An 11,441-nucleotide genomic window follows, 5' to 3' on the forward strand; every position below is an offset into this window, starting at 1 on the left:
ACTGTACACTGTTACCAGTAACAATTTACTGTAACTGAAATCACGGTTACTATTTTCTACAACCTCCTGGACTGTAGAAGGAAACTGTATACGAAGATGCACTGTCTCTAAACAAAGCCTCTAATATAAGATTGGAGATCTTAGTTGGTGCCTAAAATTATATGGAGCATAACGACAAGAAATACCCTAATAATTCCTGGACAGTTGGGACCAATAAGCCTCGTCTTTGACTGGCGAAGAAGTTTGTGTTTCACACGAACCATGTCATGTTGTGGTATTCCCTCAGTTATACAGACAACCTGCAAGCAAAATAGAAACAATGTAGTGCATCACTACAGTGGATAATGTTGTTACATGACACGTAGTAAGTCTATGTATCATTACACCTTTAACCATGCTGTACACAAACATCAGTGTCTCCATCAGTCTCAACTGTTTGCAAAACAACAAGAGACTATCCGATCAGCTATGAGTAATTTAAAATTTTTCATATTAAGTTATATTGCATTAGAAAAGGAATTATTATATGTATTATAACCATGACTGCTCAAAATGTTCCAAATGCTATTAAATAATATACTGGTGAAATACTTCAAATTTGCAAGCGATATTGGTATTTTTTGGAATTTAATAACACATGCACAAAAAACATCTGTGGCTTATGCTATTGTGCGAGGGCAAAATGTTTTTATTTTCCCACTCACCATGAAATTATGTTGGCAACACCAGCATTACAGAAATGGCTTGTCTAGCACACCATGTGCATGTGTGTCTGTGCGCGCATTAATAATATATCACTATTTGCACAAGCAACTGAAGGTTATCCGGACTAAGAGACAGCATGAGTTTCTTACGCTTCATTTGCAAGGTTCATAAAAAGTTTGTTTTTCTTATTACCAGTGAAATCTCGGCATCAATTGCTTCCAAGATGGCTGCAGCTGCACCAGGGGGAGGCACATAGATAACCGAAGCAGTTGCACCAGTTTGCTCTTTTGCCTAAAAAAGAAGAAAAATCTTACTGTATATTATGTCAAAGTTGAACCAAAACTATTGCCATCAATGATTATGTAAATGCACAATGGATAATGGCACATGGAAATTGTATATCTATATAGTAATGCTGTAAAGGCCGCGTGTAATTTCACGTATCTCCTCCGAAACCGCCGTAAGGAATGTGCCCATTTAACTCTTACCGGGGGGTTTCCAACGTGGCGAAGACACTAAGCTATGTCACTAAGCTTTATTTTGCATAAAAACGTTACTAAAGCAACATTTCAACGACATCTTGGGAAATTTTGCCCTAGCAACGGCCGTGCGACCCTTGACGACCGGTCTGATGCAACAATGATATTAAAAATTATTTAAAAATATTTATCCTGCTTGGATGATTCCTTCGCGAAATATTTCGGGAGTCAATGCAATTTTAACATGGACCATTTATGGAAATTAAAACTTCAACGGAATGACACACACCTAAAACTCACAGACAATTAAGCCACAATTTGGAAATGCATGTCCAGCATGGCGTATGATAGCAATAATAGGTCAAAGAGAGTATATAAACATTAAGAATTTGGTAGTAAATAGATTTCGTATTCGTACGGAACGGCGCGACGCACTCAGACGACGGCGGACGGAGGACGGACGATCGTGCGATTCGTTACGGCTGCATTACTGACTTCGTCCAGATAGAGCTAAGTGCTTAAATTTTGTTTTTGTGTTTTGTTTTTAGATTTCCACGCGCGCGTGCCGGATATATGTGTAGGTATGTGGGCGGTGGTGCGTGCGTGCTTGCGGGGTTTGTTTGTTTGTGATTGCTTCGCGCGCGACACCCAATACCAGCTTGTAGTGTGTGTGTGTGTGTCGTGCGTGTTGTGTGCGGCTGTGTGTGTGTGGGCCATGGGGGTGATAGTGCGCGGCGAGAGATGGGTTAGGAGGCGAAGTATATGGTGCGGATGTGATGGGGTGAGTGAGGACGGGGCAGGAGGGAGAAGGGAAGAAGGAGAGGTATGGCTGGAGAGAAGGAAGGACGAAGAGAAGTTAATATGTAAGCAGAGGGAAAAGAGTGGCATTGAGGAGGAGCAGTAGCATCAAGGTGTACTTTTGTGACCATTTTTGGCTTTTGCTATGACCGAAATTACGGGTGACAATTATTCGATGACGATGCCCCAAATGAAACGCGCAGCAATGTCCATGGTGGGGGAGCAACGGATAGACACGCAGGCTTTCGCATACAGTGCACGCATTCCACTTAGTACAACAGATGAGAGAAGTTGAGTAGCGGGAAGATGAGTAACGAGAAGGTCTCCGCGCTGTCGTGTGGCATCTAATGTTGAGATGTCAGGCCTAGATGGGTCTTGGACTTCGTTTCAGAAGGTAGTTGCATGCTCTTCAGCAGTGCTGAGTGTTCTTCATTGAGCTTGAGTTCTGAATAATGGTCTGACAAGACCCGGCTGTGCCAGGTAATGTCGGCTCACTTGCGGCTTGTTCATGCGTCAAAACAGTTTTTTATACGTTCAATGGTTCCCAAGCATGGGACCAGAGTGGCTGGATCTGCCGTGCTTATCAAATTGAATTTCCTTTTGTCAGTAACCTTTGTCCATACAGTTGTATTTCTGTTGTGAACCAGTTGCGACATATATCTGTACTTTCTCTAATTATGCTGAACTTCAAAATAGTGAATATGGTGTCATCATTCTTCGGTGTCAACCTTGAGGTCGAGCCATAAATCAATTCCAATGTCTTATCTTAGGTTCTCATCTTTGCGAATTCAAAGGCTGTATTTGGGGGTATGGGTATGACCCCTGCATTACACAGGACCCCCTATGGTCATTGCCGGGGCTCTTTATGTAGCTTGGGGACTTAGAGAGTTTAGGCACATGAACTTTGCGCTTTGGTAGCTCTAGCTCTTATTGGGCGCCAAGTGAAGCCATCATATTAGAACTACTTTTCAAGTGGGGGGGGGACGCGATTTTGGCTTTTTTTGACTAAAATGTCAGCAAATGTTAGTAGTTTAGTAATTGAAACAAGTTTATGGCACAATCTGTAGACGTTGTTGTAATACCTTATTCAATTGTAATGAGTGCATTTAAAGTTTATTGTTTGCCTAATAGTAATGCTTAAACTTCATGATTTATTTTCATCTGGCGCTACGATATCATAATCGATGTACGAAAAAACGTACATATGACTGACGTGTTACACAAATTTTTTTGAGATGATTCCGACCTCCTCCGATCCTATAGAATGCGAATATCAGGTTTTGCTCTAAGTGTCCGTCACGAACACCCTCCAGAGCAGGAGTAATATATTAGATGCATCGTGGTTTCGCTAGCCAGAAATTCTCGCTACGGGCTCGAGGAGGGCTGGGCCTGAGGTGACTCTGCTCGGCCTCGCTTTTTTGTCATGCTCCCGAAAGCACTTTCGGAGATCGGTTTGCTCTGTACGGTTTCCTCGAGCTGCAGCGTCGAAAGGGCTTGTATGCTTTTGGCTTGTAGGCTTATGGCTTTGTTAGGACTCATTCTTTTGGCTTCGGTCGTCTCTTCAATTGCACTTCTAGGGGGCTTCCGTGTAATCTTCATATTTTATCCAGCGTATTTGATGTGTGGAGTTGTCGTGTGGCTGTGTGTGTGTGTGTGTGTGTGTGTGTGTGTGTGCTTGCGTGTGTGGCATGTGTGTGCGTCGCTGCGCGGTGTTGTCTGTGTGATGCGCTTGCTGGTGTGTGTGTGTGCGTGGGTGCATGTGGTGTGCGTGGGTGTGTTGTCGTTGAGCGTAGGTGCATGTGGTGTGCGTGTGTGGCGTCGTATGTGTGTATGTGCGTGCGTGATATGTGCCGCCGAGTGGTGTGTATATGTGCTTGTGTGTGCCGAAGTGCACGGGCGCGGGCTGATGCATGCGTGCGTGCTGCCTGTGTTGTGCGTGTTTTTTGGCTGCGCCGCGTTGTGGCGTGCGGTGCCCTGCGTTTGTGTGTGGGCGCGCGCGGCGTGTGTGGCTGTGTTTGTGTGTGTGTGTGTGATGTGTGTGTGTGTTATGTGTGTGTTGCGGCCGCGAGTTCGTGTGATGTGTGTGTATGTGTGTGCGCAGCGGTCTGTGCTTGCGCAAGCATAAATTTTTTCAAACCTGGTCGGCGGGGACCGCGATCTGACTGTTCTCGTCCCAATTCGTTGTTTTTTTTTCTTGTGATGAGAGTAGGTCCTGAGATTGCCTCCGCTGACCCTCGCTGGTATTCCTCACTTATCGGCCTTGGGTATGCGTTTTTCACTTGCCTAATCACTGGCGTCTGCTTACAGCCATTTAAAACTGGCGATGGTATGGTTAATGGTGTAGGATATGAGATATGCTAATGGTTGTTGGCCGTGTGTACACATGCTTGCTCTAGGGGTGATTGTTTTCGATGGTTCTGACATTTCTTGTCGTGCTAACTGTTAGGCGACTCCTTGATCTGGTCTTCTCGTACTGTTTTAGGTTTTTCGTCGTTGTCTGTCCCCAGTCGCGTTGGTGCCTTTACTCCGCTCGTCTTAGCTACTGTGTTTAGCTGGATCTTACTTCTGGAGGTCATGCTCTAGCTATGAGGTGAAGTTCCATGACTGTTTTTATAATGCGCTATGATGTATTTGGTGATTGTCGTTTGCTTTGCGATGTCGTTGCCAGACTCATGTACAACCGCGCAAGCACGCACACACCGCACGCAGTCCCCCTACACACGCACACACATCACAACCCACCCCACGCGGGCCGCGCGCCACACACGCACACACACCGCGCCCCGCACAGTATTCGAGGCCACTATGTGCCAGGATCTATGCTAACAAAACGTCAACTTCACGTCTCATTTCAGGACACACATTGCCTGAACTTCCTGCGTGCGTTATGTAGAGGCGCTTGCTTGTTCTGCGACTTTTCATATATCATGGTTATCACGTTAAACGATTGACTTCCGCTTGCGTTATATATGCTGTTTATCGTTGCATTGGGCCCCTTACGTGAGTTTGTTTAACTTAGTCGGCATATGCGTGCTTCTTTGCTTGTCGAATATAACTATCTTGTTATTATAATATTAATGTCATTAGTTCTGTATTATTTATCTTATATTATTTATCTATTATTCGACTATTTTTCTTCTTAATTTTTACACGACATACGTGGTATATTCTTGCCTCACTGTAGCTATAGGCACGTATTAGAAGTCTTTACGTGCGCAAAATCAACGACGATTGATTGGCAAGAAGGTGCTGGGATCTTTCCGGGTATTCTAACGCACTGCTGTATGCATCTTATGTTGTAGTAGGTATGTCTGTTAGTCTCTATTATGAGCTCTTGATGTCTATCGATATTGATAAGTTAGCTATATAGAGGGAAATCCTTTGTAACGTTCGTGGATTGATGATTAATCAAGAATCGCGGACTACTGACAAACGGTTGGTGTGTGGTGTTGTTAACTTTTTGTCACGCTAAATTTTTTTTTCTAGAGTCGAGTCACGCAGTTCACGCAATTCACGCAGTTCAGCAATTCACCACGTAGGTCAGTTTTCCGGGTAACGGCATCGTTTCAAGGTCATTGAGCGTTTCGGTCATTTCAAGGTCGTTTCAATTGTTTGCTAGTTTTCGGTCACATATTTTCGCGCACAGAGAAAGCGACGTTTTATGGGACTGTCAAAACCACATACCAACAGCCAAAAGATTATTTTTTTACGCGTATCGTTTCGTGTCGCGCCATCTTCAGTTGCTTGTATGACATTTAAATTAGTCGTATACGTTACGAGTTGATTTTGGCTCAACCGATTTGTGTATTGCTATTCAAAGGCATTTTTCGTATTCATATAGATACATGAATTCGCGAGTCACTAAAAACATATTAGATGATTACATCAATAATGTGACGGTAACAAATCGTGCGATATCGTATTTCATCAACTCAAGCTTTCACATATCTCCGCATATATTATTTATAGGAACACTCATTCGCTTAAAGCGCGCGCAAAGGTATGACCTATTAAGCGCTCCAGTTTCTCCAGTTAATTGTAAAAAAGTAACACGAAGAAAAAAAAACAAAAAAGAAAACAATCTGTTAAACGTGAAAGGTGGCGGACTATACATCAGAAGAACGTTTTAACGTGCTACCATTTATCATCGTATCTAATGTATAGAATGATTTATAATCAAGAGTTGCCATTATGACTTAGTATCATATGTATAGATGAATTTAACATATAACAGATGTCGCATATGAAGTATCCCTAATGTGTTGAATGTTTTATTCACCACGTTTCCCCTAATGACTACGCTTAATATGCGTATAAGAATGATTTATAATCTCGCGATCCTCCATCAATGAGAATACACCATCATGGAACGCGAGATGCGATGGCCACTCGAAACAACTACATCACCCCACTACATAGCGACACATCCCAGCATCAAACGTGTGCGATGAGGTGTTGGCATCGGCCCGATGCGCGGGGTCGTCACGTCAGCTGCGCATTTATCAGGCGTCGGTCGCGACACCTACCGTCGCGACGAACACACGTAACCGTCGATAGGACGACACCGCGTAACGTACACGTTGTCGGAGCGGTAGTAGTATTCCGGCCGTCGAGCGACGCGCTTGCGGAGGAACCTCGATTGGCACCGAGGCAGACGCAAACTCTCTCGTTCGCCTGGGTAACGGAGGAGTGGGGGGGAGAAGAGGCGGAGAAAGGCGCGTCTGAGGATAGGTAGAGCCTGAGTCACTCAGCGCGCGCGTCTCGCGACGACGTTCTCTTCGCTGACCGCTCATACGTGGGCCTTCTCGCGGGGGTTACGCCTCGCCTTATAAATCGGACGCGTACCTTCCGGTTAGCGCTGTTGGGCATCGGCCGCTTGGAGCCGTTCGTCGGCCGGCGCTCGCCGCGGTCAGACTGCCGCCTGTATCCGGCAGCCTGATCTGCAGCTGCAGGTCGGCTCGGCGACGACAGGACCTTCGATGCATTCGGCGGATATGTCGTATGCCGCGAGGGCGTTTCTGCGACGCGATGCGACACGGCCGACGTCCGTCCGTCGTCGCAAGATGTTCGCCGACGAGCGACATCGTACTCCATAGCCAAAGTGGGGGGCATGCATTGAGAAAGGCCGTGCGGCGCGCGACGTTCTTTACCAGCGCGTGCTGCTTGCGCGTTACCATTTTCTCCTCATCCCGCCATGCGGATCATACGCATTGCGATGCGACAAGGCTGTGGCCCGACGGACTCGGCTCGGCGCGCGCTGGCGCACCCGTTCGGGTCTACTCGTCGCATGCGCGACGGACGCTGCCGAGCACGCCGTCGCCTACGCCCGATCATGCGCGCGCGCTCGACTGGTGCCGTCGCCTCGCACGTGGCGAGCCGACGTCGCATGCCGTTGGGCGAACAGATCGGAAGGATTCAACGAGCGGATCGCTGCTGCAATGACGTCGGGCTTCCTACATCTAGTCGTAGTAGTCGTCTTCGTTTTGTTTTTGTGTTGTTGTTGTTTGCGAATCGTTGAAATTGCGTGCGGCGAAGTAGAGGAACGCGGTTACTTTATGGACGGTCGCTGCTTGTTCTGCGGTTGTTGTTGTTTGTTGTGCCACACTCTGCTGAACGGCGCGTTTAACAGGGATGGCCCCACCGCCACTGGACCGCGCTATAGTTCTGGACTTATTGTGTCGCACGTTGCGCTCGGTCGTCGGCGTAGTCGGCGAGTTCTCTGCGGTCGTGAGCGTTGTCAGGTTGCGTTCGTCACTGTCTTGTTTCCGTATGACCTTATGATTCTTCGTCTGGCTAGTTCTCATCGGACAAGCCGCGAGTACGTCTGTAGCGAACCGTATGTAAACGGTGCCGTTCGAGAGTTTATGTGCTTGTGCGGCGTCGTTGAGTGTGTGTGCGTGCGTGACTGTGCGCGCCCGGCGCCGCAGGCGCGCGCGCGGCGCGCGGTGTGTGTGTGTGTGTGTGTGTGTGTGTCGTGTGTGTGTGTTGTGTGCTGGGTGTTGGAGGGTAGTGTCGTGCTCGCGCGTGCTGTGCGTCGAGTGCGTGTGCGTCGGTGGCGATCGCGCGTGCGCGTGCGCTCGTTCGCGTGCGTGTGTGTGTGTTGTGTGTGGTGTGTGATGTGTGTGTGTGTGAGTGTTTGTGCGTGATGCGTGGTGTGTGTGTGTATGTGTGGTGGATGCGTGCCGTGCGAATGCGTGTGAGTGGTGTGATGTGTGTATGTAGACTACTACATGTGTGTGATGTGTCGTGTGTGTGTGTGGTGTGTATGTGTGTGTGCTTGTGACAGCCGCATTGTGCGTGCGTGTCGTGTGTGGTGTGCGCGTTGCCGAGGGTGTCAGTGTGTGTGTGTTGTGTGTGATGTGTGTGTGTGTGTGTGTGGTGCCTGTGCGTGCGTGCGTTTGATGTGTGTTATGTGGATCATTCTTGTTTTGCCTCCTACCTCTTTTTCGCAAGCTAGCGTTTGCGTACGTCTACAGTGCACTGCTTTGAATTGACGCTAAGAAAATTATCTTAATCCATGCGGTGTTTATGCAATCATCTCCCGCGTGCCGTAACTGCAGGTTTCACGTTATTGTTTCAAGATAGAGTTTAGTTTATCGCAATGTACTCTGGCGCTGCCAGAATGAGCCGCTACAATGAATATTCTGCGTGTAATGCGATCGCACTTTAGACGTTTCTGGCTCCGGGTCAGACCCCCCCCATGACACCCGACAGGCGAGGAGCGAACCGGTACGCCGCCCGCCGCAGACGGATTAACCGACGGAACCAAAATGCGTAACTTGACGCGGGAAACGGTTTCTGACTCATAGCGTGATAATTAAGTAGACGAATTCATACGAATCTAGACGAGGGGCACTCACGGAGGAGTGCATACCTCGCGAGCATGTAAATGTATGTGACTCGCTGGTTTGGTGGCTGCTGACTCACCGCCTGTGCTTGCCTCCGCTCACTGGCTGGCCTGCTGTGACTCGCACTCGCTGACTCGACGCGCCTATCGATCGCGCCGCCGCTCGCTGATCGACGCCGCTACGATTCGCCGGGTGGCCACACCACCCCAATACACTGACACCACACACCACACACACAACACACACACACACAACCACACCACCACCAACACCACACCAACCCGCGCGCGGGCGCGCGCCGCGCGCGCTGCGAGCGATTGATGACTCGTTTGCGCGGAGGTATAACGTTGTTCTGTGCGAGCGTGCCTTAAACACGCTCGTTAAAGAAAATGTCCACTCATCGTATCTTAATGGTTCAACGACGCATTAGCGCCTGTCATCTCTTGCGATCACGCTGTGAATCTGCGCGGTAAGTAACTACGCCGTCCTAGACTAACCTATGTCTGCCTGACACTCTCACTCGTATACTAATCGTAGCGCGAAGCGATGACGAAACGCCGAGGACGTGCACGAACGGATAAGAAAGAACTAACGACTACGTGTGTGCATGTGTGTGTGTGTGCTGTTGTGTGTGTGTGTTGTGTGTGTGTGTAGTGTGTGTGTGAGTGTGTGTGTGTGTTGTGTGTGTGTGTGTGTGTGTGTTGTCAGAGTGAGGCTCGGAAGTAGAGGCTGCCGTGCATGCCGTGCTACGTGTGTGCGCGCGCGTGTGTAAGTGTGTGTGGTGGTGTGTGTGTGTGGGGTGTGTGAACCTGTGTGTGTTGCGTGTGTGTGCTGCCATGGCGTCCGTGGACTGTTGCGCTGTGCGTGAATGACGTGTGTGTGTGGGTGTTGCGTGTGCAGATTGTGGTGGCGTGTGCGTGTGCGTGTCGCGTGTGGCGTGTGCGGTCGTGCGTGTGCGTGTGCGTGTGCGTGTGCGTGGCAAAGCGAAATCTTTGCTAGAGTTCTCGTGTTGTTGAAATAAAGGATTTTATGAATTACAACGTAATATAGATAAGCCAGAAAAGGCGAAAGGATTAAAAATCCTAATCCCCCAAAAGATGTACTGAAACCTGTTATCCGATCCCTTTTCCCCTACGTTATGTGTCCGTCTGTACAACCTGTAACTTTACGATTAACTGTCCCACAATAACGCATATGTAACCCGGTGTTTAACCAGTCACGACGTCGTTCGAGCTGCTAAGAGCCTTAATTCAATGTTCGTGGGTGAATAATTATGTCTACTACTGAGATGTTATAAAAAGCGAAAGCTTCGCAATTACTTACATCATCGTTTTCTGCAGCACAGATGACCAGAGCTAGCAAGAGCACGTCTGCAAGAATGCAAACGCGTATGCATATTTAATGAAACAATATGTTAATCAACAAACAAATACATACAAAACAGGGTGCGTACGAAATAACCGAGATGAAGAAACATGTAAAGGTGTTAATTGAGTTTGAGTGCGAGCAACACACATCGCGTATAGAAGGCTAACATATCGCTATTACACACATACAGAGTAGAAACTTCGCTTCATAAATCTAATTTTCTATACGCATGTGATGGGGAAAGCAATCGGACGTTAAGTCTACAAAACTACGCTAAGATATATTGTCAACCACAACACACACACACACACACACACACACACACACACACACACACACACACACGTAGCGTAAATAACTGTGGTTTCTACACACAGCATGGGTTATGTTGCTTACAGAGCTTATCGTTCACTTACATATCGGTCCACACTTCCTCATTGCGTCGTGTCTTCTCTCTGATTAGGCGCGCTGACTTTTCTCGCTTACACATGCCTTCTTGATCACATGGCTGTTTATATATGCCGCAGTTCGCGTCCACGCAATCGTCGTAGCACGGTGACACGACGCGCGCTTCGGGTTTATTAGTCGCCGTGTTTTTTCTGGGCCATCGTCGGTGACAATCGCAATGGGCTAGACTTTCGCACTTCGTCGGCAAGTGTCGCGCTCTTCGCGGTGCTCACATATAGATTTACGAACATTACAGTTGTTTTTTTGGGGGTCACGGACAGAAGGACACGCGGAACTAATAAAAGACGTTGACGCCATCGAAACGTTCAAAAGCCGTTATTTCATGTTTATAATTGGATCATCAGTGTACGCACATAATTGATAAATTAATTGTCGTTGCAAGGCGTTTCTCGTGAAGTATTTTGTCCGACTTTATGAAAGTTTAGTGAACCCAATTATAAAGTGGTAGATGAAATCTTTAAAATTATTTCAGATGCTTTGATACGCTATATTTGGCATTCACTTGATTGGATAATCATCATCCATTTAGAAAAAAATGCGGTGATTTTTTTCAATTCACTTAATTGACAATTGGCACTATGTGGCAAGGAGGATGTATAATTGTATATATATATATATATATAGTACTATTATATACTTCAACTCCTATATTGCAATTGTAATTTACATAACGGGTAGAATATTTATTAAGAAAGAAAGAATAAAATCACACGATCGTGTGATGCATGTGATTTTGGTATCCGAATCACAACTTTTTTTCTGTTGATCCACCGAA

At 47.1% G+C, this 11,441-nt stretch overlaps 1 protein-coding gene and 1 long non-coding RNA gene across 2 annotated transcripts in view; both read right to left on the reverse strand.

Annotated features, from left to right (window-relative positions):
* The window catches only part of LOC106811165 (succinyl-CoA ligase subunit alpha, mitochondrial-like), a 12,572-nt gene extending 5,496 nt beyond the window's left edge, over positions 1-7,076 (reverse strand). The window contains exons 1-3 of the mRNA XM_014814709.1: positions 6,828-7,076; positions 898-996; positions 186-299 (exon numbers count right to left, since the gene is read on the reverse strand). Of these exons, the coding sequence (XP_014670195.1) occupies positions 186-299; positions 898-996; positions 6,828-7,076 (462 nt within the window). The remainder of the gene's footprint in view (positions 1-185; positions 300-897; positions 997-6,827) is intronic.
* Positions 7,077-7,769: 693 nt separating this feature from the next.
* Positions 7,770-10,680, reverse strand: LOC106811172. The gene is made up of 3 exons (XR_001394112.1): positions 10,615-10,680; positions 10,154-10,200; positions 7,770-7,806 (listed from the first exon to the last, which is right to left on the reverse strand). It is a non-coding gene; the product is annotated as an uncharacterized LOC106811172 (long non-coding RNA).
* Positions 10,681-11,441: the final 761 nt, after the last annotated feature.

This window comes from Priapulus caudatus, unplaced genomic scaffold (genome assembly GCF_000485595.1).
Source record: "Priapulus caudatus unplaced genomic scaffold, Priapulus_caudatus-5.0.1 Scaffold511, whole genome shotgun sequence".
NCBI classification, from domain to species: domain Eukaryota; kingdom Metazoa; phylum Priapulida; class Priapulimorpha; order Priapulimorphida; family Priapulidae; genus Priapulus; species Priapulus caudatus.